At 43.3% G+C, this 20186-nt stretch overlaps 2 protein-coding genes across 6 annotated transcripts in view; one reads left to right on the top strand and one right to left on the bottom strand.

Annotated features, from left to right (window-relative positions):
• The window catches only part of AVIL (advillin), a 21976-nt gene extending 15230 nt beyond the window's left edge, over positions 1-6746 (top strand). Inside the window, exons 15-20 of one of the 4 annotated variants that reach the window (XM_065524497.1) lie at positions 243-388; positions 521-665; positions 1549-1737; positions 2690-2758; positions 4296-4421; positions 6187-6746. In XM_065524497.1, the coding sequence (XP_065380569.1) occupies positions 243-388; positions 521-665; positions 1549-1737; positions 2690-2758; positions 4296-4421; positions 6187-6300 (789 nt within the window). In that variant the 3' untranslated portion in view covers positions 6301-6746. Of the gene's footprint in view, positions 1-242; positions 666-1548; positions 1738-2689; positions 2768-4295; positions 4422-6186 lie in introns of all 4 variants that reach the window. The other 3 variants (XM_045365524.2, XM_015431133.3, XM_045365523.2) reach the window with 3 other exon arrangements.
• TSFM (Ts translation elongation factor, mitochondrial) lies at positions 1250-20186 on the bottom strand. 2 transcript variants are annotated; one of them, XM_005571396.5, is made up of 6 exons: positions 20115-20186; positions 19704-19877; positions 16430-16558; positions 15565-15687; positions 10316-10403; positions 1250-1350 (listed from the first exon to the last, which is right to left on the bottom strand). In XM_005571396.5, exons 1-6 carry the CDS (start codon positions 20169-20171, stop codon positions 1274-1276), a joined length of 648 nt encoding a protein of 215 aa, XP_005571453.1. In that variant the 5' UTR covers positions 20172-20186; the 3' UTR covers positions 1250-1273. The 2 variants fall into 2 exon arrangements, with proteins under 2 accessions (XP_005571453.1, XP_005571452.1); XM_005571395.3 differs by lacking the exon at positions 1250-1350 and adding an exon at positions 7385-7982.

The raw sequence follows: 20186 nt of genomic DNA, 5'->3' as shown, positions 1-20186 counted from the left end.
AACGAAGGTGACTTTTGCCCATAACCACTGTGGGTTTCAAAGCCTAGTCCTGCTTTTTGCCCCACACTGTTTTCCTCCCCACTCCCCAGCACTAGAACAAACTTGTCTGTCTTTCCAGGCTGAGGGACTGTGGCTTGGCAGCTGATCCTGGCACACTGAGTTATTAGTCTCAGATGCTTTTCTTTCCACCTCAAAGTGCCCCTGTGCAACTAACACTTGTGCTCTCCTCGCCCCACTCTCAGGGGTCTAGTGGGGATGAGCGGGCAATGGCTAAGGAGCTGGCCAGCCTTCTCTGTGATGGCAGCGAGAACACTGTGGCCGAGGGCCAGGAGTCCGCCGAGTTCTGGGACCTACTGGGAGGGAAAACTCCCTATGCCAGTGATAAAAGGTATGGGAACACAGCCTCCTCCTCTTCTGGGCTCCCCCTGCCTGCCAGGCTTATGAATTGCACAAAGGCTAAAACCTCAGTTTTAAAAACATTTCTAAGCAGCTTGGTGCCCTTAAATGGACTGTATTGCAGACTTCAGCAGGAAATTCTAGATGTCCAGTCCCGTCTCTTTGAATGTTCCAATAAGACTGGCCAATTCATTGTCACTGAGATCACAGACTTCACCCAGGATGACCTGAACCCCGGTGACGTGATGCTCCTAGATACCTGGGACCAGGTAAGACACAGCTGCAGAACTCAGAACATGACAAAGACTCCCATAGTAAGGGTTGTTTTTGTGTAGTATCCCCACCCTAGATAAACCCAGGGTAGCCCTGGACCATCCCCAGCTCAATCAAACCTCTGTCAGCAGTGACCAAAAGAAAGCCTCCGTTTTTTTGCAAGGGGTGATGTTTGAGAATGATGTTTGAAACTCACCATCCTGGGCATTTTCCCACCTTGCTTTGGAAAAATCAAGTCATCCTATCATCATGCACTTTTTAATCTTAGGATCAATAGCAACGGACTCCACATGCAGAGGATATGGGCGTTTAGGGGAACAACAGCAGTCAGTAGCCTATTGTCATAGTCAAGTAAGAGCTACCGTGGGTCCACATAAGGGCAGTGGAGTAGGGATGGAGGGATGGTGACAGATTTGACAGATGCTTAGGAGGTAAAGTTGGTCAGCCTGGTGACTCATTGGATATGGGGGGTTTCTAGGAAACTCCCAGGTTTCTGCCTTAGGTGACTAGATGGATACCACCTATCAGAAGTGGAGACTCAGATACAAGTTTAGTAAAGAAGAGCTACATCTTGAGGGTGTTATTTTTAAGGTGCTTAGAGCAGTCAAGAGGAGGTGTTCTGCAAGAAGTTGGATTCAGGAAGCTGAAGTTCAGAGACAGCTCCGATTTGGAAAGGCAGATCTGGAAGATACACATAGCAATTAAAGTGATAAACATCAAGCTGATTCTGGGAAATCCTTTCTCTGCTGAACAAATTAGCTGAGAAAGTTTTCTGAGGCTGTGAATTGCTCACGAAAGAAAGGGGAAAGATAGGGTAGTGTGTATGATCTAGTACTTAGTATGAACACAGTAACATATATTAAATCTCCACCATAACAGGTGTTCTTGTGGATTGGGGCTGAGGCCAATGCCACGGAGAAGAAGAGTGCCCTTGCCACAGCGCAGCAGTACCTGCTCACTCACCCCAGTGGCCGAGATCCCGACACACCAATCCTGATCATTAAGCAGGGGTTTGAGCCTCCCATCTTCACAGGCTGGTTCCTAGCCTGGGACCCTAACATTTGGAGTGTAAGAAAAGAGAGTGGGGAAGCTCTTACTTCCTGCCAGGAACAGCTCATTGAGCTCAGAACAGCTCAGTGGGCAGGAAGGTGGGGTACTGCTTCACGGCTCAGTGAAACCAGGACTTCATTTCCCTACTCCTGTCCTGCTCCCTGCCTTTTTCTTTTCTCCTCTTTTTCACCTGCCACAGCAGGAAGTCCAGGTAGACAATTCACAGCAGGTCTCAGCAATAAGCCGTGTGAAGTATCAACAGTTTATAAAGTGTATCCATACACATCATCTTTTTGATCTGTACAATGATCCTGATAGCCAGTAGAAGTACTGTTCCCTATTTTATTGATAAGGAAGCTAAGAGAATGAGCTATTTGTCCAAAGTCACAGTTAATCAACAGAAAGCCAGGTTTCCTGACTCCTAATCAACTTCTTTTTTTTTTTCCAAGACAGAATTTTGCTCTTGTAGCCCAGGCTGGAGTGTAATGGCATAATCTCGACTCGCTGCAACCTCCACCTCCTGGGTTCAAGCGATTCTCCTGCCTCAACCTCCCAAGTAGCTGGGATTATAGGCATGCATCACCACGCCCAGCTAACTTTTGTATTTTTAGTAGAGATGGGGTTTCACTGTGTTAGTCAGGCTGGTCTTGAACCCCTGACCTCAGGTGATCCACCTGCCTCGGCCTCCCAAAGGGCTGGGATTACAGGCATGAACCACTGCGCCTGGCCTTCAACTGCTCTTTCTTAAATCTTATAGGGAGGACTGAGGGGTTACCATCAAAGAATGTGCATTATGTTTAAGCACCTTTCAAGCCTTCATGGACCCAAAAGGGGGGATTTTCATTTTTACTTATACTTGAAATGTCTTCTGACTCCCTGGCTCTTTTAGTTTTCCTGAAGACACAGACCAGACCTAAGATGTCCCTCCCCTATAAGAAAGACCTCATCTTGTGTTTTCTCTCCTTCTCAGGCAGGAAAATCATACGAACAATTAAAAGAAGAGCTGGGAGATGCTGCTGCTATCATGCAAATCACTGCTGTGAGTCAGGTTCGCTCTTGGGAGAAGCCAGCCACACAGGCAACCAGAGCCAAAGAGAACCCACAAACGCTACAGATGCTCATGGGCAAAACTCATGTCCTCCTTAGTATTACTAAGGAGTATTACTATAGTTGTCTGTTTTGATGTAAAAATTTTTTGTAATCAATAGAAAAGCAGGTCTGAGAGCCAAGTTCCTTATTTTCCTGACTTCCAGATTTTCAAACAGACTTGCTGCTTAAAAACAAAAATGGGGCTGGGTGCAGTGGTTCATGCCTGTAATCCCAGCCCTTTGGGAGGCCAAGGCGGGTGGATCACCTAAGGTCAAGAGTTTGAGACCAGCCTGACTAATATGGTGAAACCCCATCTCTACTAAAAATACGAAAATCAGCTGGGCATGGTGATGGGCGCCTGTAGTCCCAGCTACTCGGGAGGCTGAGACAGGTGAATTGCTTGAACCTAGGAGGCAGAGGTTGCTGTCAGCTGAGATGGCACCACTGCACTCCAGCCTGGACAACAGAGGGAGACTCCATCTCAAAAAAACAACAACAAAAAAATGAAAACTTGTTTTATTATTCAACTCTGCCATTTAGGAGAGATTAAAGTCATTGGCAGTATTTTTCAGAAATAAGCTTCTAACCCAAATGACATTTTTATTCGTTTCTGACAGTGAAGTCCACAGAAACTTAGACCATTTACCCCTATTTTAATGGTTAAAAGTAGAGCTGGCCGGGCGTGGTGGCTCACGCCTGTAATCCCAGCACTTTGGGAGGCCGAGGTGGGCGGATCACAAGGTCAGGAAATCGAGACCATGGTGAAACCCCGTCTCTACTAAAAATAGAAAAAATTAGCCGGGCGCAGGGGCGGGCGCCTGTAGTCCCAGCTACTCGGGAGGCTGAGGCAGGAGAATGGCGTGAACCCGGGAGGCGGAGCTTGCAGTGAGCCGAGATTGCGCCACTGCACTCCAGCCTGGGCGACAGAGCGAGACTCCGTCTCAAAAAAAAAAAAAAAAAAAAAAAAAGAAGTAGAGCCTCTGGCCAGGAATCCAGCAGTTCTTTAACCTCAGGAGGAGTGCATGGCACCAGGAGTTCAAACCTGCAATTCTGTCCTTTGTGCTCCACAAACTCAGATTCTAAAGCTAATGTTGATATAGTATCTTTAAATTATATTTAAGTAGAACTACAACCTGAAGTCATTTAAAGGCTGGAAATGCAGGGCTAAATAAAAGTACCAAGAGAAGGTATGTGATCCCAATATTCAAATGAGATTCCGGCACAACATGTATGCCAAACTGGCTATACAGGACTTGCCTTGAACTTACTGAATCACTTTTCCCAAAAACAACCCCAAAATCTGAATATTTTCTATTCCCAGATGATTCTGACATGCAGCCAGGTTTGGGGACCATTGCTCTGAAAGATGATTATAGAGGGTGAAGTGGCACAAGTCAAAATGTTAAATATTACACACATTTAGAACTGTAACCATACAGACACTGAGGAGTCTTTTCCCTGTGCCTACATTATCTTATCTTACCTAGGACATGAAGAATGCAACCCTCTCCGTGAATTCTATTGACAGTGAGTCAAAATATTACCCTATAGCAGTTCTGTTGAAAAACCAGAATCAGGAGCTACCTGAGGATGTAAACCCTGCCAAAAAGGAGGTGAGTGACTGAAGAAACTGTCTGTTGGAAGTGGAGCTCTCCATGAGTAAATGGCCTAGGACAGTTCTGGCACGGCATGCTGTAGCTGCTCAATGGACATCTGAGCTACTCAGGAGCTCAAACCAAAAGAAAGAGGGTTCTTTCTTGATTCTTTTCTCTTCACCTACATCAATCTATCAGCTAGCTTCTGTCCACTGCTCTCCATCTCTCTGCTACTAGTCTAGTGCAGCCATCTTGGACTACATACTACAATCCAACTGGTTTCCACCTGTTCCTACAATCCGTTCCCCACGCAATAGCCAAAGGGATCTTTAAAACATATGGCACTGCCCTGTTTAAAACACCTCGAATAGCTTCCCACTACATTTTAAAAAAGAATGTGAAGGCCGATACAATCTGGCCCCTGCCTAGCTCTCTGATTTCATTTCATATACCAATACCCTCATCATTCACCACCCTACAGCCAGTACAGCCGCTGCTTTGCTGTTCCTTAAACATGCTTATTCCAGCCTTTCAGCCTTTACACTTGCTAGTGCTCGTGCCTGAGAAAACATCCCTCTCCCAAATCACCACAGTGCCAGCACCTTCTCATGGTGTAGGTCTCAGCCCCAGTGTCACCTCCCCGAGGAGGCATTTCCTGACCACCCTAATACTGCTTCCCATACCTGCTCCAGTCCCTTTATACTTGTTCATTGCCTATTTCCCCCTCTAGTAATATCCTTAAAAGGAAGGACCTTTGTCTGTCTTGTTCACCATCATATTCTCAGCTTCTCAGCACCTACAACAGTGCCTAGCAGATAGCAAGCATTCTTAAGTTTCGCTTGAATGAATTAACATATTTGAGTTAAAAGAATAAATTTCTTGGCCGGGCGCGGTGGCTCACACCTGTAATCCCAGCACTTTGGGAGGCTGAGGCGGGCGGATCACAAGGTCAGGAGTACAAGACCAGCCTGGCCAATATGGTGAAACCCTGTCTCTACTAACAATACAAAAATTAGCAGGTGGCGGGTGCCTGTAGTCCCAGCTACTTGGAGGCTGAGGCAGGAGAACTGCTTGAACCCGGGAGGCAGAGGTTGCAGTGAGCCGAGATCATTCCATTGCACTCCAGCCTGGGTGACAAAGCAAGACTCTGTCTCAAAAAAAAAAAAGAATAAATTTATTTTCCCCTTGAAGAAGTTGATTTGGGAATGGACTCTGGATTTCCCACAACGTCTTATCTAACCAACTCAAGTATCTGGACTACAATTTTCTTGAAAGCAGAGCCCATATATTAATAATCTTTACTTAATTAATAATCTTTACTTGTATATAAATATTCAATAAATCATTAAGTAAATGTTTAGAATAATTTTATGCTCAATAAGATCATGCATTTGAAAATTTCTGGGTAAAAATGGTAGTTACAGACGGAAAACAAGGAAAACCATGGCTCAATTTAGTTCTTCATTCTGCCAAAATTTGATGTCTATAATTCATCCTTAATACATAACCCATTTATTGCCTTCTGGCAAGAAACTGGTGCTTGCTGGCACTGTGAGAGCAGTGAATCCAGTAAGCTTCTGTCACAGGCCAAAATGGGACTCCCTGAACTGAAGAACACCTCTCCAATGAATAATTTAAATCTCTAACAGCCTTTCTGAGAAAGTCATCCTACTTCCCTCTTCAAGGATCCACCTAGAACTCCCTCTCGCTCTGACTTTCCCAACTTCTGTTGGCACTGATGTCATGTCTTCCTTCTAACTAGAAACTTTGTTTCCTCTCTTAGAATTACCTCTCTGAACAGGACTTTGTGTCTGTGTTTGGCATCACAAGAGGGCAATTTGCAGCTCTGCCTGGCTGGAAACAGCTGCAAATGAAGAAAGAAAAGGGGCTTTTCTAAAGCAAGAAGGCCTATATCTACTGCAAGGCCACAGAAGAGAGCAGATAGTGCCAATATCAGGAAATAATTTATCCACCAATTTCTGCCTGACATTCAGCTACTTAATTTAGATATAATAGAGTCTGAAAATCACTGTTCTCCATTTTTTCTCATCCTTGCATTCCTTCCTTGTTATATACCTAAAATGTTAACCACATGGTTTTTGGATTTTGTGGCCCTCTAGCTAAAGCCTCAGCAGAAAGCACTAAAACTGCATAAATCTGGAGAAATCAAAAGAAAGAGAACCAAAAAACAATGCTCAAAATGTTTAATAACTTTGTTTAGCATTATACCAGGACCTACCTTTGTTTCCAATTTTAAGATCATTATTTCTAAAATCTATTTAACCTGTAAATCATTTCAAAGCATTTTTAACTTTTCAAATAAAGATACCTCTAATGAACAAATGCGGTTATTTTCAGTATTCTGGGTTTGCTTGTTATGGTAATTTCATGTTATATTGGAAGAAATGTTTCAGTACTGGGGAAGTAAAGAGGCAATGTTAAGTGACCTCTCTGGATAACCGGACTACTCTAATTTCTGTTTCTGGCACAAGAATGTCAAAATCTGCCTTACAGCTGGCCAGGAAACCTCAGTATTCACCCACCCACACATTATCCAAAAGAGAAACAGAGGCATGTGTTATTAATTTAATTAAATGAAGCCAGAACCAGTGTGCCTACCACTGCAGAGCACCTTCAAAGCATGCTACAGACAATCACAAAGAAGAGAACCCATAGTTTCCAGACAACTCTAGGTTTGAATCAGTAATCCCAAAGAATTCCATGTGGCAGAAGTAATATAACTAGGGAGGTTCCGAGGCAGAAGCATGGTCCACAGTATCGCAAAGCAAAAACAGAAAAGAATTCTATGTCATAAAAGGTGGAAGACAGAACATGTAAGTTAGAAATTTCAGAAACACCATAATAAATCTATGTTGAAGGGAGCAGCAGTATTGTTGATGCCTGTTCTCCAAGACACTGTCAATCACGTCAATAAGGCCCGCCCGTTATTTTTGAGAGGCACAGAAAAGCTAAACCCAGTATTATGCAAACAAGGAAAAAATTATTTTTATTATATAACTATTTAATAATTTTACCCATGAAGTCTATAATCTCGTTATAACTCAAATGAAAAATACATTCTCAGTCTGAAGAGGCTTGGGAAATACTCCTTTTTGTAATGATGTCCAGAGCTAAAAATAAATATTCCTCCTGGGCCGAAAGTCTCTAGAACCTATTCAGTTTCTGCTGCCTCTTCACCTTCTCCACATTCAAACCGCACAAAGTCTACTACCGACACCCCCTGAGGCTGCACATACTGCCCCAAGGTAATGGAGGGATCCAGCAAGTATGGCTGGGACAACATCTTAGTCTCTGCCTCCCCCCCAGGCTCATCATCCAGGGAGCCAACAGAGAGGGGGGCCATGCCCACCACATGCTGCCCAAGGCGGCGGCCAATGTCTTCAAGGTTTGTTTTCTGTTCAGACGTCTCACAGATGACCAGGGCCCCATACTTCCCCAGCACCAGGTTGTGAAGTGAGGGACTCTGCATTGCTCCGTGGACATAAGAGCCAACGTAGAACCCAGATGGCACCTTCACCCATGCAGCTCGTTTAAGAGTCATGTTTTCTCCCAGTTTTCCTATTAAAAAAAGCAAAAACAAAAAACCAAACACACCAACAAATTGTGATGTCTGTGATGGTACCAAAATAAGAACAGAAGAGGCCCAGTTTGGAAGACAGTCCCTTTGCATTTACACAGGATATGCAGTAAGATGAAGAGACATCATTTTCAGTTTTTGTATAAAGAGGAAAAGGGGCATGGGGCGGGGCAGTGGGAGTGGGGGAAGTGAAGAATACCTTTATGAAGCATCAACTATGTACCAGGCACTCTGGTACTTAAAAACAGGTTGTGAGGCTGGGTGTGGTGGCTCATGTCTGTAATCCCAGCACTTTGGGAGGCTGAGGTGGGTGGATCACCAAAGGTCAGGAGTTCAAAACCAGCCTGGCCAACGTGGATGAAACCCCGTCTCTACTAAAAATACAAAACTCAGCTGGCCATGGTGGTGTGCACCTGTAATCCTAGCTAATCAGGAGGCTGAGGCAGGAGAATCACTTGAACCCATGAGGCAGAGGTTGCAGTGAGCTGAGATCGTACCACTGCACTCCAGCCTGGGCAACAGAACAAGACTCTCTCTCCAAAAAACAAACAAACACAGGTTGTGGTGACACAAGTATGTGTGACTCAGGTCTCACTTCTGCCTCTTTACTGACTATATGACCTTGGGCAAGTGACTCAATGACATAATCTCATTTACTAAATTTATCAAGCCTTTGTTTCCTCACCTTTAAAATAGAGATGAGACCACCTACCTTTCAGGGTTTTGGGGAGAAATAAATTATATATGTAAAAGCAGCTGGGCACAGTGGCCCACACCTGTAATCCCGGCACTCTGGGAGGCCGAGGCGGGCAGATCACCTGAGGTCGCGAGTTCGAGACCAGCCTGACCAACATGGAGAAACCCCATCTCTACTAAAAATACAAAAATTAGCTAGGCATGGTGGCACATGCCTGTAATCCCAGCTACTTGGGAGGCTGAGGCAGGGGAATCTCTTGAACCCTGGCGGCAGAGGTTGCATTGAGCGAGATCATGCCATTGCACACCAGCCTGGGCAACAAGAGCGAAACTCCATCTCAAAAAAAAATATATATATATAGAAAGAGAGAGAGAGAGCATTAACTATAGTATCTGGCACAGAGTGAGCACTCAAAAGCTAGCTATTATTACAATAAGCTTAGGCTTAGAGAACTTAGGTAACCCACCCAGTAACACAAGGCAGAGTTAAAATTAAAACTCAGATCTGACTCCAAAGCAATTAAGTACTTTTTCCCACCATCCTGAATGCTCTATAACTGACACAGACAAGTCCTGATCATCCCTTGTATCAGGAGAAAGTCCTCATCAAAAATAGAAAAAATAATATTGTCAGAGTTATTTATGAGAACCATAAACAGAAAGTATGCCTGGATGAGCCACAGTAATATCTAAAAGTCACGGAAAAGGAGAATACAGAAACCAAAACGAATTTTAAAATAGCTCAAAGCATATACCCAATAGTTAATTCCCAGAAACCGACAAGGTTGAAACACCCAGCTCTTCCAGAATTTCTTAATAAGCCCCATACACAGCTGTCTGCCTGGTTTCTAACCCATGACTCATTGAAACATCACAGATAATACAAGATGACCTGATAAAAACGGAATTGATGCTTTGACTGGAAACTTCAGATGAGCAGTAAATTCCCAGCAAGCTCCAACCCTTCCCTACCACCCTCCCTACATCAAGCACTTAGGAAGAAAGCAAGATCCCCGCTAGTCCCACCACAATGATCCAGATGTGGTTCCTATAGCCAACAGGCTCTAAAAGAACGTATCTTTACAAATTCACAACCAGATTTTTTGAAAAGAAAGATCAAATTCCTAAAAACAATGCTCCTCAATTGTCCTGCAACCTTTTATAAAGAAGAGGAAATAATCTTTAATGTACTATTTTCCCTATAGTGTATGCTAAAGTACTTAGCTGGAAGTCAAAAGGCCATCTCTGCCTGAAGACATGCTTTGTTTTGTTGGCACAGTAATGAAAATAATTTTAATTAGTTGCAAACAGCCAAAACCTGTGAGATTTTGGACATAAATGTAAATCCTTTTAAGGAATTTAGAAATTCTGATGACCCCGGGACTCCATTTCCCTAGATATAACAATTGGTTAGAGCTTGGTAATGACACTTCCTCCAGCAGCATATGAGCTCTTTAAGATGCCTAATGTTCCCTAACATCTAACACACAAACCACTTCTCACATTCATATCATCTGACCCTTGTAGGCACATGATTCTTGACCTAGATTTGGAGGAACAAGATAACAAGAGATCCAGTCCCTAATTTCCAGTTTCCAGAACCTTTACAAATACTCACCAATTGCTAAAGCCAACTGATCCTTGAGTGAGCCATCTCTGTCAGGCCCAGCTGGAAGTCCAGAAAGCTCAGAGGAATTTAAGAAGCCCTAAGTACACAAAGAAAACAAACATGAACTGATTCTGTACTATTCAAATTATCAAAAGAATAGGCAAAAATAGTCTAAGAAAATTATTGGCCAGGTATGGTGGCTCACACCTGTAATCCCAACACTTTGGGAGGCCGAGGAGGGTGGATCACCTGAGTTCAGCAGTTTGAGACCAGCCTAGCAAAAATGGTGAAACCCCATCTCTACTAAAATACAAAACTTAGCTGGGCATGGTGGCACACGCCTATAATCCCAGCTACTGGGGAGCCTGAGACACGAGAATCGCTTGAACTTGGGAGGCGGAGGTTGCAGTGAGCTGAGATTGTGCCAATGCACTCCAGCCTGGGAAACAGAGTTGAAACTCCATCTCAAAAAAAAAATAAAAATTATTTAAGACAACTAAGTGTAGATAATATTTTCATTAAGCCAAGGATGTTAAAAATTGGTAACAGTTCCATCTTTATAAATATTTTATTCTATCACTGCACCACCCCAGTAACATTCCACTCTCATCCTCCAGTCTAACTTCTTAGAATGTAATTTCCTAGAAATCAAGAACAATTATTTTCTTTTTATTTTAAATATAGAGATGGGGTCTCCCTGTGTTGCTCAGACTGGTCCCGAACTCCTAGCTTAAGAGATCCTCCTGCTTTAGCCTCCCAAAGTGCTGGGATTACAGGCGTAAGCCACTACACCCAGCCAAGAACAGTATTTTCTTTTTTTTGAGATGGAGTCTCGCTCTGCCGCCCAGGCTGGAGTGCAGTGGCATGATTTCAGCTTACTGCAACCTCCGCCTCCCAGATTCAAGCCATCCTCCTGCCTCAGCCTCCCGAGTAGATGGGACTACAGGCATGCGTCACTATGCCTGGCAAATTTTTATATATTTTTTAGTGGAGACAGGGTTTCACCATGTTGGCCAGGCTGGTCTTGAACTCCTGACCTCAAGTGATCCACCTGCTTCAGCCTTCCAAAGTGCTAGGATTACAGACGTGAGCCACCGCACCTGGCCAAGAACAATATTTTCATAAAATCATAAAATGTTAGAGCTAGACTTGCACATTGTTGATGGGAATGCAAAATGGTATAAATCCAATGATGTGAAATTGTAGTATCTAATAAAACTACATATGTATTTATCCTTTGATCCTGAAATCCTATTTCTAGGAATTCACCTTGATGATATACTTACAATAATACTGCACAAGTTTATTCATTGAACAATTATTTCTAATCATAAAATTGTAAAAACAGCCTAAATGCCCAAACATAGGAGATTAAACTATAGCACATCCATACAACAGAATACTACGTAGTTGGAAAAAATAAAAAGGATCACCTTCATGAATTGTTATGGAGTATTTCCAGGATATATTATTAAGTGAAAAAAGCAAATTATAAGTGTATATGCGTATTATACTACTATCTGTGCAACAAAGAACTATTTGTATTAATATGCTTATTTTTGCAAAAAGAAATACTGAAAATGGATAACCACAATCCAATGACACTGGTTATCTAAGTAAACAGATGGATGGGAACAGGGTAGAAGGGACAGAAGCAGTAACACCTCTCCGAGTATAGCTTTTTTTTTTTTTTTTTTGACAGTTTCAACTTTTGAGGACTTTGTTAATGTATTTTATATATTCAAAAATAAAACTAAATCTGGCCAGTCAGGCACGGTGGCCCACACCTGTAATCTCAGCACTTTGGGAGGCTGAGGTGGGTGGATCACCTAAGGTTAGGAGTTCGAGACCAGCCTGGCCAACATGGTGAAACCCCATCTCTACTAAAAATACAAAAATTAGCCAGGTGTGGTGGGGGGTGCCTGTAATCTCAGCTACTCAGGAGGCTGAGGCAGGAGAATCACTTGAACCCAGGAGGTGGTGGCTGTGGTAAGCTGAGATCAAACCACTGCACTCCAGGCTGGCTAATGAGCGTGAAACTCCATCTTAAAAAAAAAAAAAAAAAAAACCTGGCCCAGTACCGTGGCTCATGCCCATAATCCCAGCACTCTGGGGAGGCCAAGTCAGGCAGATCACTTGAAGCCAGGAGTTTGAGACCAACCTGGCCAACATGGTGAAACCTCATCGCTATAACTATAAAAAATATTTTAAAAATAAACAAACAAACCCCAAAGTGCTGGGATTACAGGCATGAGCCACGGCACCCAGCCAAAACAAACAAACAAACAAAAAAACCCCACACATTTAAAAAATAAAATTAAATCACATATTTGGGGTGAAAATAAATGTTGACTACTAAGAAATATAAAACTATATTTCAAACGAGTAACATAACCTCACAGAAGGAAAAAAAAAAAAAATCCAAATAATAGAGTCACGTGACCACCTAACTTCAATGTAAAGACAAAACGAACTACAAATAAATCTTGAACTCCTTAGTAGTTTTGTTATTTGCAGTGGTCAGGGGTAGCAATTCTGAAACAATTTTGTATATATGTTGTAACACTGAGTACATATGAGTACATAAGTAAAAACAGTAAACATATTGAAGTTGCTATGAAAAAGGAACCACATACACACAGCACATACACCTGCACTGTCTGCTAAAAGAACAAATGACATCTCAGTAGAAATCAGCACACTTGGCTGGGCGAAGTGGCTCATGCCTGTAATCCCAGCACTTTGGGAGGCTGAGGTGGGTGGATCACGAGGTCAGGAGTTCAAGACCAGCCTGGCCAACATGGTGAAACCCCATCTCTACTGAAAATACAAAAATTAGATGGGTATGGTGGCATGTGCCTGTAATCCCAGCTACTCGGGAGGCTGAGGCAGAACTGCTTGAACCGGGACCCGGGAGGCAGAGGTAGCAGTGAGCCAAGATCGTGCCACTGCACACCAGCCTGGGCTACAGAAAGACACTCTGTCTCAAAAAAAAACAAAGAAATCAGCACACCTAATACTCAAATCTTGGTTTCTAAAAACCATTCCCCAGCTAAAAAGGACTAGGACTCCTTGAAGAAGTGGCCCATTCCACACTTGAGGAAAGGAAAGTATGACATAAACCCAAAAGATAAGAATAAACAAAAAAAAGGGCTGGGCGCGGTGGCTCATGCCTGTAAACCTAGCACTTTGGGAGGCCCAGGTGGGCGGATCACCTGAGGTCAGGAGTTCAAGACCAGCCTGGCCAACATGGTGAAACCCCCGTCTCTACTAAAAATACAAAAAAATTAGCCGGGTGTGGTGGCAGGCACCTGTAATCCCAGCTACTTGGAAGGCTGAAGTGGAAGAGTCCCTTGAACCGGGAGGGAGAGGCTTCAGTGAGTGAGATGGCACCATTGCACTCCAGCCTGGGTGACAGAGAGACTCCATCTCAAAGAAAAAAAAAAAAAAGCGATGATAACATGTACATAAAAAGTGACAGGGCCAGCTGTAGTGACTCAAGCCTGTAATCCCAACACTTTGGGAGGCCAAAGCAGGTGGATTTCTTGAGCCCAGAGGTTTGAGACCAGCCTGGGCAAGATGGCAAGACTGTCTCTACAAAAAACTTAAAAAAGAGCCTAGCATGGTGATGTGCACACATAGTCCCAGCTACTCAAGAGTCTGAGGTGGGAAGACCACTTGAGCCCAGGAATTTGAGGCATCAGTGAACAATGATTGTGCCACTGCACTCCAGGCTGGGCAAGAAAGCCGGATCTGTCTCTATTTAAAAGAAAAAAAGAAGTGATAAAGCAAACACAGTAAAATGTTAACAAATGGTGAATCTGGATAGAGTACACTGAGGCCAGGCATGGTGGCTCACGCCCGTAATCACAGCACTTTGGGAGGCAGAGGCAGGAAGATCACTTGAAGTTAGGAGTTCAAGACCAGCCTGGCCAACATGGTGAAACTCTGTCTCTATAAAATATACAAATACTAGGCGTGTGTGGTGGCACATGCCTGTAGTCCCAGCTACTCGGGAGTCTGAGGCAGGAGAATTGCTTGAACCCAGGAGGTGGAGGTTGCAGTAAGCCAAGATTGAGCCACTGCACTGCAGCCTGAGCAACAGAGCAAGACTTCATCTCAAAAAACAAAAACGAAAACAAAAAAAAAAAAAGAGTACACTGGTGTTTACTGATAAAATCAGAGCTAAAATTTCTGGTTCAAGTGACTTATCTACTCAATACAATTAAAAAAAATAATCTCAACATTGTTTTCCATATAATATGACTATGTAATGCCAGTAATAATTAACATTTACCAAGACATCTCAAGAGAAGGATAAAGAAGATAAAAAAGTTAGTAATAAATTCAAAAAAATTACTGTGAGTGGTTGGTTCATTTTTGCTTTGGCAATAAAGCTGAGTCAAAGGCAGAATGACATAATTCCTTTCCTTGATCCCTCTATGGATAAGAATATGCTTATTTTCCTAAACTGTGTCTTTTCCAATCTCTCTCTTTTTTTTTTTTTCTGAGACGGAGTTTTGCTCTTGTTGCCCAGGATGAAGTACAACGGCTCACTGAAACCTCCACCTCCCGGGTTCAAGCGATTCTCCTGCTCTAACTGCCCGAGTAGCTGGGATTACAGGCATGCGCCACCACGCTCAGCTAATTTTGTGTTTTTAGTAGAGACAGGTTTCTCCATGTTGGTCAGGCTGGTCTTGAACTCCCCACCTCAGGTGATCCGCCTGCCTCAGCCTCCTAAAGTGCTGGGATTACAGGCCTGAGCCACCACATCCGGCTCCAATCTCTTTATTTAGAAATCCTTTCCTAAGATCATTCCAAATTTCTGAACACAAAGCCTAAAATGGCTTCACTTGATCTGGCTAACTCCATTTCACTGGCATGCATGCATTCATTCATTCATTCATCTGACAAAGATTTATTGAACTCCAACTAAGTAGTGGGCCCAATTCTCTTTCACCAGAGATACAGCAGTGAAAAGACAAATTCCCTGCCTCATAAAGTTTACATTCTATTGGGGAAGACAGACAACATACAGCTAAATTAAAATGTAATATATAAACACCATAATAAAAAATGTTAAATGAAGCACGACATGGGGATATAGTAATGGGGGAAGGGTAATCCTATGCAAAGAGATAGCATTTAAGCAGAGATGTGAAGTAAGGGAATGAGACATGAGAGTGTCTAAAACAGGAACAGCAAAGACCCAATGAGGAGAGCAAATTCAGCACACTGAAGACAAACCCCAAACTTACTTTACTGTATGTAGAGAGCTGATCCTTTAGGCTCTGACAATACATCATGGTTCCAAGGGCAACTTGCTGGACCAACTGTTGAAATTTTAAATTTCTAGAAACAAAATCTGTCTCACAGTTTACCTGTGGGAACAAATTGATATAGCTGTATAAGCTGTTTAATAATTTCCAAAAGTGCCTTAAGGCTGGAGAGTAAATCAAGATACTGACAGAACAAGCTACAGACTCAACAGAAAAAAAAAATGACTCCAAAATTTTAAAGCTACAGTTCCTCTCCTAGCCCGAAACAGAATGAAGTGATTCACGTTGGGCCAGTGAGTTAGCAATAGCCTGTATATTTGGAAGATGGTTCAATAATGTCCTGAAGGACTCACCACAAGTTCACCACTTACCTGTGTCTGCACACCATCATCACCTCATTCTCCAGCCATCCCAACTCCAAACCACTTATGCTATTATCTTGTTTATTCCCACCTCTCATTCTAAACTAATCCACACCTGATTCTTCACCAATTATGGCCCCCAAACCTCCTCTAAAATAGCTACACTCTATTCAACAACAATTAATATAATTAACTTTGTAATCTAACTGTTCCAGGAAACAAGCAGTGACAAGGGGTAAGGCTGCACCAGACTCACATTCAGGAGTAATATTCTAGACTGCTAGGCCATTTCTCATCAACACACCAGTACATTTCTATACTTAAATGAATTCATAACTAATACCCAAGGTTTCATGAGTTTAACTTCAACTACCCTTTATGGTTCTTAAACAGATCTCTTCCTCAAGAAGATAAAGGGCCTACTACAAGCTTTATACCCAAGGGACAGCTATTCTTGGTATCTGGAATTTCCAACAACTCACCTCTACTAATACAGTTGTGTTTCCTTCCTGCAACAGCCCAATCAGGCCTTCTTTGGTCTTTCTCCCTTGGAGCTTGGCAGCTTTGCTCCAGCCCTCTTTCTGGGCCTGCTTGTGGAGCCAGATCTCTGCCTATAAATTGAGAAGAAAAAGAGCAGACAACAAAGTCACAGAATTTAGAACTAAATGTAATTCTAAGATACACTCAGGTTTCCTGATTCTCTAAATTCTCTAACAGAAACTGAAGTAATCTATCATTTACTGGCAGTCTACCACTAAATGCCAAGCACCAGGTATTATTACAACCGGTGCCTTGGATGAATTTAATCTTCACAACAACCCTATGGGGCACACAGTTGTATTTTCTTTATACAGTTATGCAGCACATAACAATATTTCGAACAATGACGGACTCCACATACGATGATGGTCCCTAAGATTATAATGGAGCTGAAAAATTCCTATTGTCTAGTGACACTGTAGCCCTCCTAACATTGTAGGGCAACATATTACCTACATGTTTGTGGCAATGCTAGTGTAAAGAAAACTTCTGTGCTGCCAGTCCTATTAAAATATAGCACGTACAATTATACACAGTACATGATACCTGAAACAATGAACAACTATGTTACCGGTTTATGTATTTATTATAATATATATACTTTATTGTTTTTTTAGAGTGTACTCCAACTGATAAACTACTCGGGAGGTTGAATCTCTTGAACCCAGGAGGCGGACGTTGCAGTGAACCAAGATCAAACACGCCACTGCACTCCAACCTGGGTGACAAAGTGAGACTCTGTCTCAAAAAAATAAAAATTGAAAAAATTTAACAGTAAAACAGCTTCAGGCAGGTCCTTTAAGAGGTATTCCAGAAAAAAACATTGTTATCATAGGAGACAACAGGTCCATGCCCGTTACAGCCCCTGAAGACCTTCCAGCAAGACAAGATGTGGAAGTGGAACACAGTGTTAATGATGATCCCACTCCTGTGTAGGCCTAGGCTAATGTATGTGTTTGTGTCTCAGTTTTTAACAAAACAATTTTTTTTTTTTTTTTTTTTTTTTTTTTTTTTTGAGACGGAGTCTCACTGTGTCGCCCAGGCTGGACTGCAGTGGCCAGATCTCGGCTCACTGCAAGCTCCGCCTCCCCGGTTCACGCCATTCTCCTGCCTCAGCTTCCCAAGTAGCTGGGACTACAGGCGCCCGTAACAAAACAATTTTTTAAGGTAAAAAAAATTTTGGCCAGGCGCGGTGGTTCATGCCTGTAATCCCAGAACCTTGGGAGGCCGAGGTGGGCAGATCACGAGGTCAGGAGATAGAGACCATCCTGGCTAACATGGTGAAACCCCGTCTCTACTAAAAATACAAAATAATAGCCAGGCATGGTGGCAGGCATCTGTAGTCCCAGCTACTCGGGAGGCTGAGGCAGGAGAATGATGTGAACCTGGGAGGCAGAGCTTGCAGTAAGCCCAGATCGTGCCACTGCACTCCAGCCTGGGGGAGAGAGTAAGACTCGTCTCAAAAATAAAATAAAATAAAATAAACCATTTTTCAATAAAAAAAAAGTTTGAATTTTTTTTTTTGAGACAGAGTTTCACTCTTGTTGCCCAGGCTAGAGTGCAATGGCGCGATCTCGGCTCACCACAACCTCCACTTCCCAGGTTCAAGTAATTCTCCTGCCTCAGCCTCCCGAGTAGCTGGGATTACAGGCCCTCGCCACCACACCCGGCTAATTTTATACTTTTTTAGTAGAGACGGGGTTTCTCCATGTTGATCAGGCTAGTCTCGAACTCCCAACCTCAGGTGATCTGCTCGCCTTGGCCTCTCAAAGTGCTGAGATTACAGGCATGAGCCACCACGCCCAGTCAAAAAAAAGTTCAAAATTTTAAAAATAGAAAAAAGCTCACAGAATAAGCACATAAAGAAAAATATTTTGGCACAGCTGTACAGTATGTTTTACACTGTTATTACAAAAGAGTCCAAAAGTTTAAAACATGTTAAAAGTTTATAAAATAAAAATGTTACCTTAAACTAAGGTTAACTTATTATCGAAGAAAAAATTTCTTACAAATTTAATGTAGCATACGTGTACTGTTTTGATGTCCACTGTAGTGTACCATAGTGTCCTAAGGCAGGCCTTCTTATTCACTAACCACTCACTGACTCACCCAGAGCAACTTCCAGTCCTGTAAGCTCCATACATAAGTTCCCTATAGAGATGTATCTTTTTTATGTTTTATGCCTATTTACTGTACTTTTTCCATGTTTAGATACACAATACTTACCACTGTGTTACGACTGCCTACAGTATTCAGTCCAGTAACATTCTGTAAAGGTTTGCAGCCTAGGAGCAGCTGGCTATTCCATATAACCCAGGCTGTAGTACAATACACTATCTAGATTTGTGTAAATACTCTACGACGTTCGTAAGCCAAAATCTCCTAACGACCCCATTTCTCAGAATGTGTCTTCCTGGTTAAGAGATGCATGGCTGCACAGACAAAAATTACACAACTCTGAAAAATTAAGATGTCTAAAGTCAGCCAGGCGCGGTGGCTCACTCCTGTAATCCCATCACTCCGGGAGGCCGAGGCGGGCAGATCACCTGCGGCCAGCAGTTCGAGACCAGCCTGACCAACACGGCGAAACCCCATCTCTACTAAAAATACAAAAAAAAAAAAAAAAAAAAATTGCCGGGTGTGGTGGCGCACGCCTGTAATCCCAACTACTAGGGAGGCTGGGGCAGGAGAATCGCTTGAACCCAGGAGGCGGAGGTTATAGTGACCCGAAATCGCGCCATTGCACTCCAGCCTGGGCCACAAAGGCAAGACTCCGTCTCAAAAAAATAAATAAATTAAAAAAATATATATATATATATATATATATGTGCGCCTAAAGTCAGACTGGTGGGGCACCACAATGTGACTCCTGATCGATCTATATATATATATATATATATACACGCCTAAAGTCAGACTGGTGGGGCACCACAATGTGACTCCTGATTGATCTAACTGTAAAGCTCACACAAACCCTTTCAGCTCCAGGCAACAAGAAACACCATAAGAGTCTGGTTTGTTAATCCTGGGATACTCAATTGCTTCCAAATAAGACAAAGTGAAGGCCAAGGTTGTCATTTAAGCCAGATTTCCACTTAGGGCTGTGCCATTATGGTCACTGGAGAGCAGGTCTAACTTCACGCTCCCCAGCGTGACCATTCCAAGAGTCTGAGGTCGAGCTCTAGTACTCTGCCCTGCACCCCTCCACACACACACCTGTTTGAGGTCCCCGCCACAAGTCTCCAGAGCTTTCTTGCAATTTACAAAGGAGTAGCCTGTATTCCGCCGCAGTTTCATGAGGAGCTCCTTGCTGGAGGCCGAGGCAGACAGACGGGGCCCAGCATGAAGTGTGTGCCGTGGCTGGGGCGACTGACGCAGAAGAGACCCAGCCTGGATGGGGTAAGAAAGGGATGAGAGGCAGGAAGCAGCAAACTCCAGAGAGTGGAGGGTACACTGGCAGGGAGTGGACGGTGTGCAAACGGGGGTGCACCGGGACTGGACTGGGCAGAGGAAATGCTGTCCGGGAAGGTGGGATGGAGTCAAACGGGGTTGGGAGGAAGGGAAAGGTACAGGCGCACAGAAGAGCTGCAGGGAAAGCAGGCCGGTACCAGGACCAGGACTTCTCACCGAGTGGCTCCCGGTCCGCGCGACCAGGAACACACGCAGTGACCGTAGCAGCGACATCTCCCTAGCCGCAGT

Source organism: Macaca fascicularis, chromosome 11 (assembly GCF_037993035.2).
Source record: "Macaca fascicularis isolate 582-1 chromosome 11, T2T-MFA8v1.1".
In the NCBI taxonomy this organism is placed as follows: domain Eukaryota; kingdom Metazoa; phylum Chordata; class Mammalia; order Primates; family Cercopithecidae; genus Macaca; species Macaca fascicularis.
This window is presented reverse-complemented; position numbering and strand designations above follow the sequence as displayed.

Coding starts and splice junctions, on each gene's coding strand:
- TSFM (XM_005571395.3), bottom strand. CDS start 20,171: ATGTCGCTGCTACGGTCACTGCGTGTGTTCCTGGTCGCGCGGACCGGG. Junction 15,688..16,429: donor ACACAACTGTATTAGTAGAG/GTGAGTTGTTGG, acceptor TTGTTCCCACAG/GTAAACTGTGAGACAGATTT. Junction 7,983..10,315: donor TCAGTTGGCTTTAGCAATTG/GTGAGTATTTGT, acceptor TTTTTTTAATAG/GAAAACTGGGAGAAAACATG.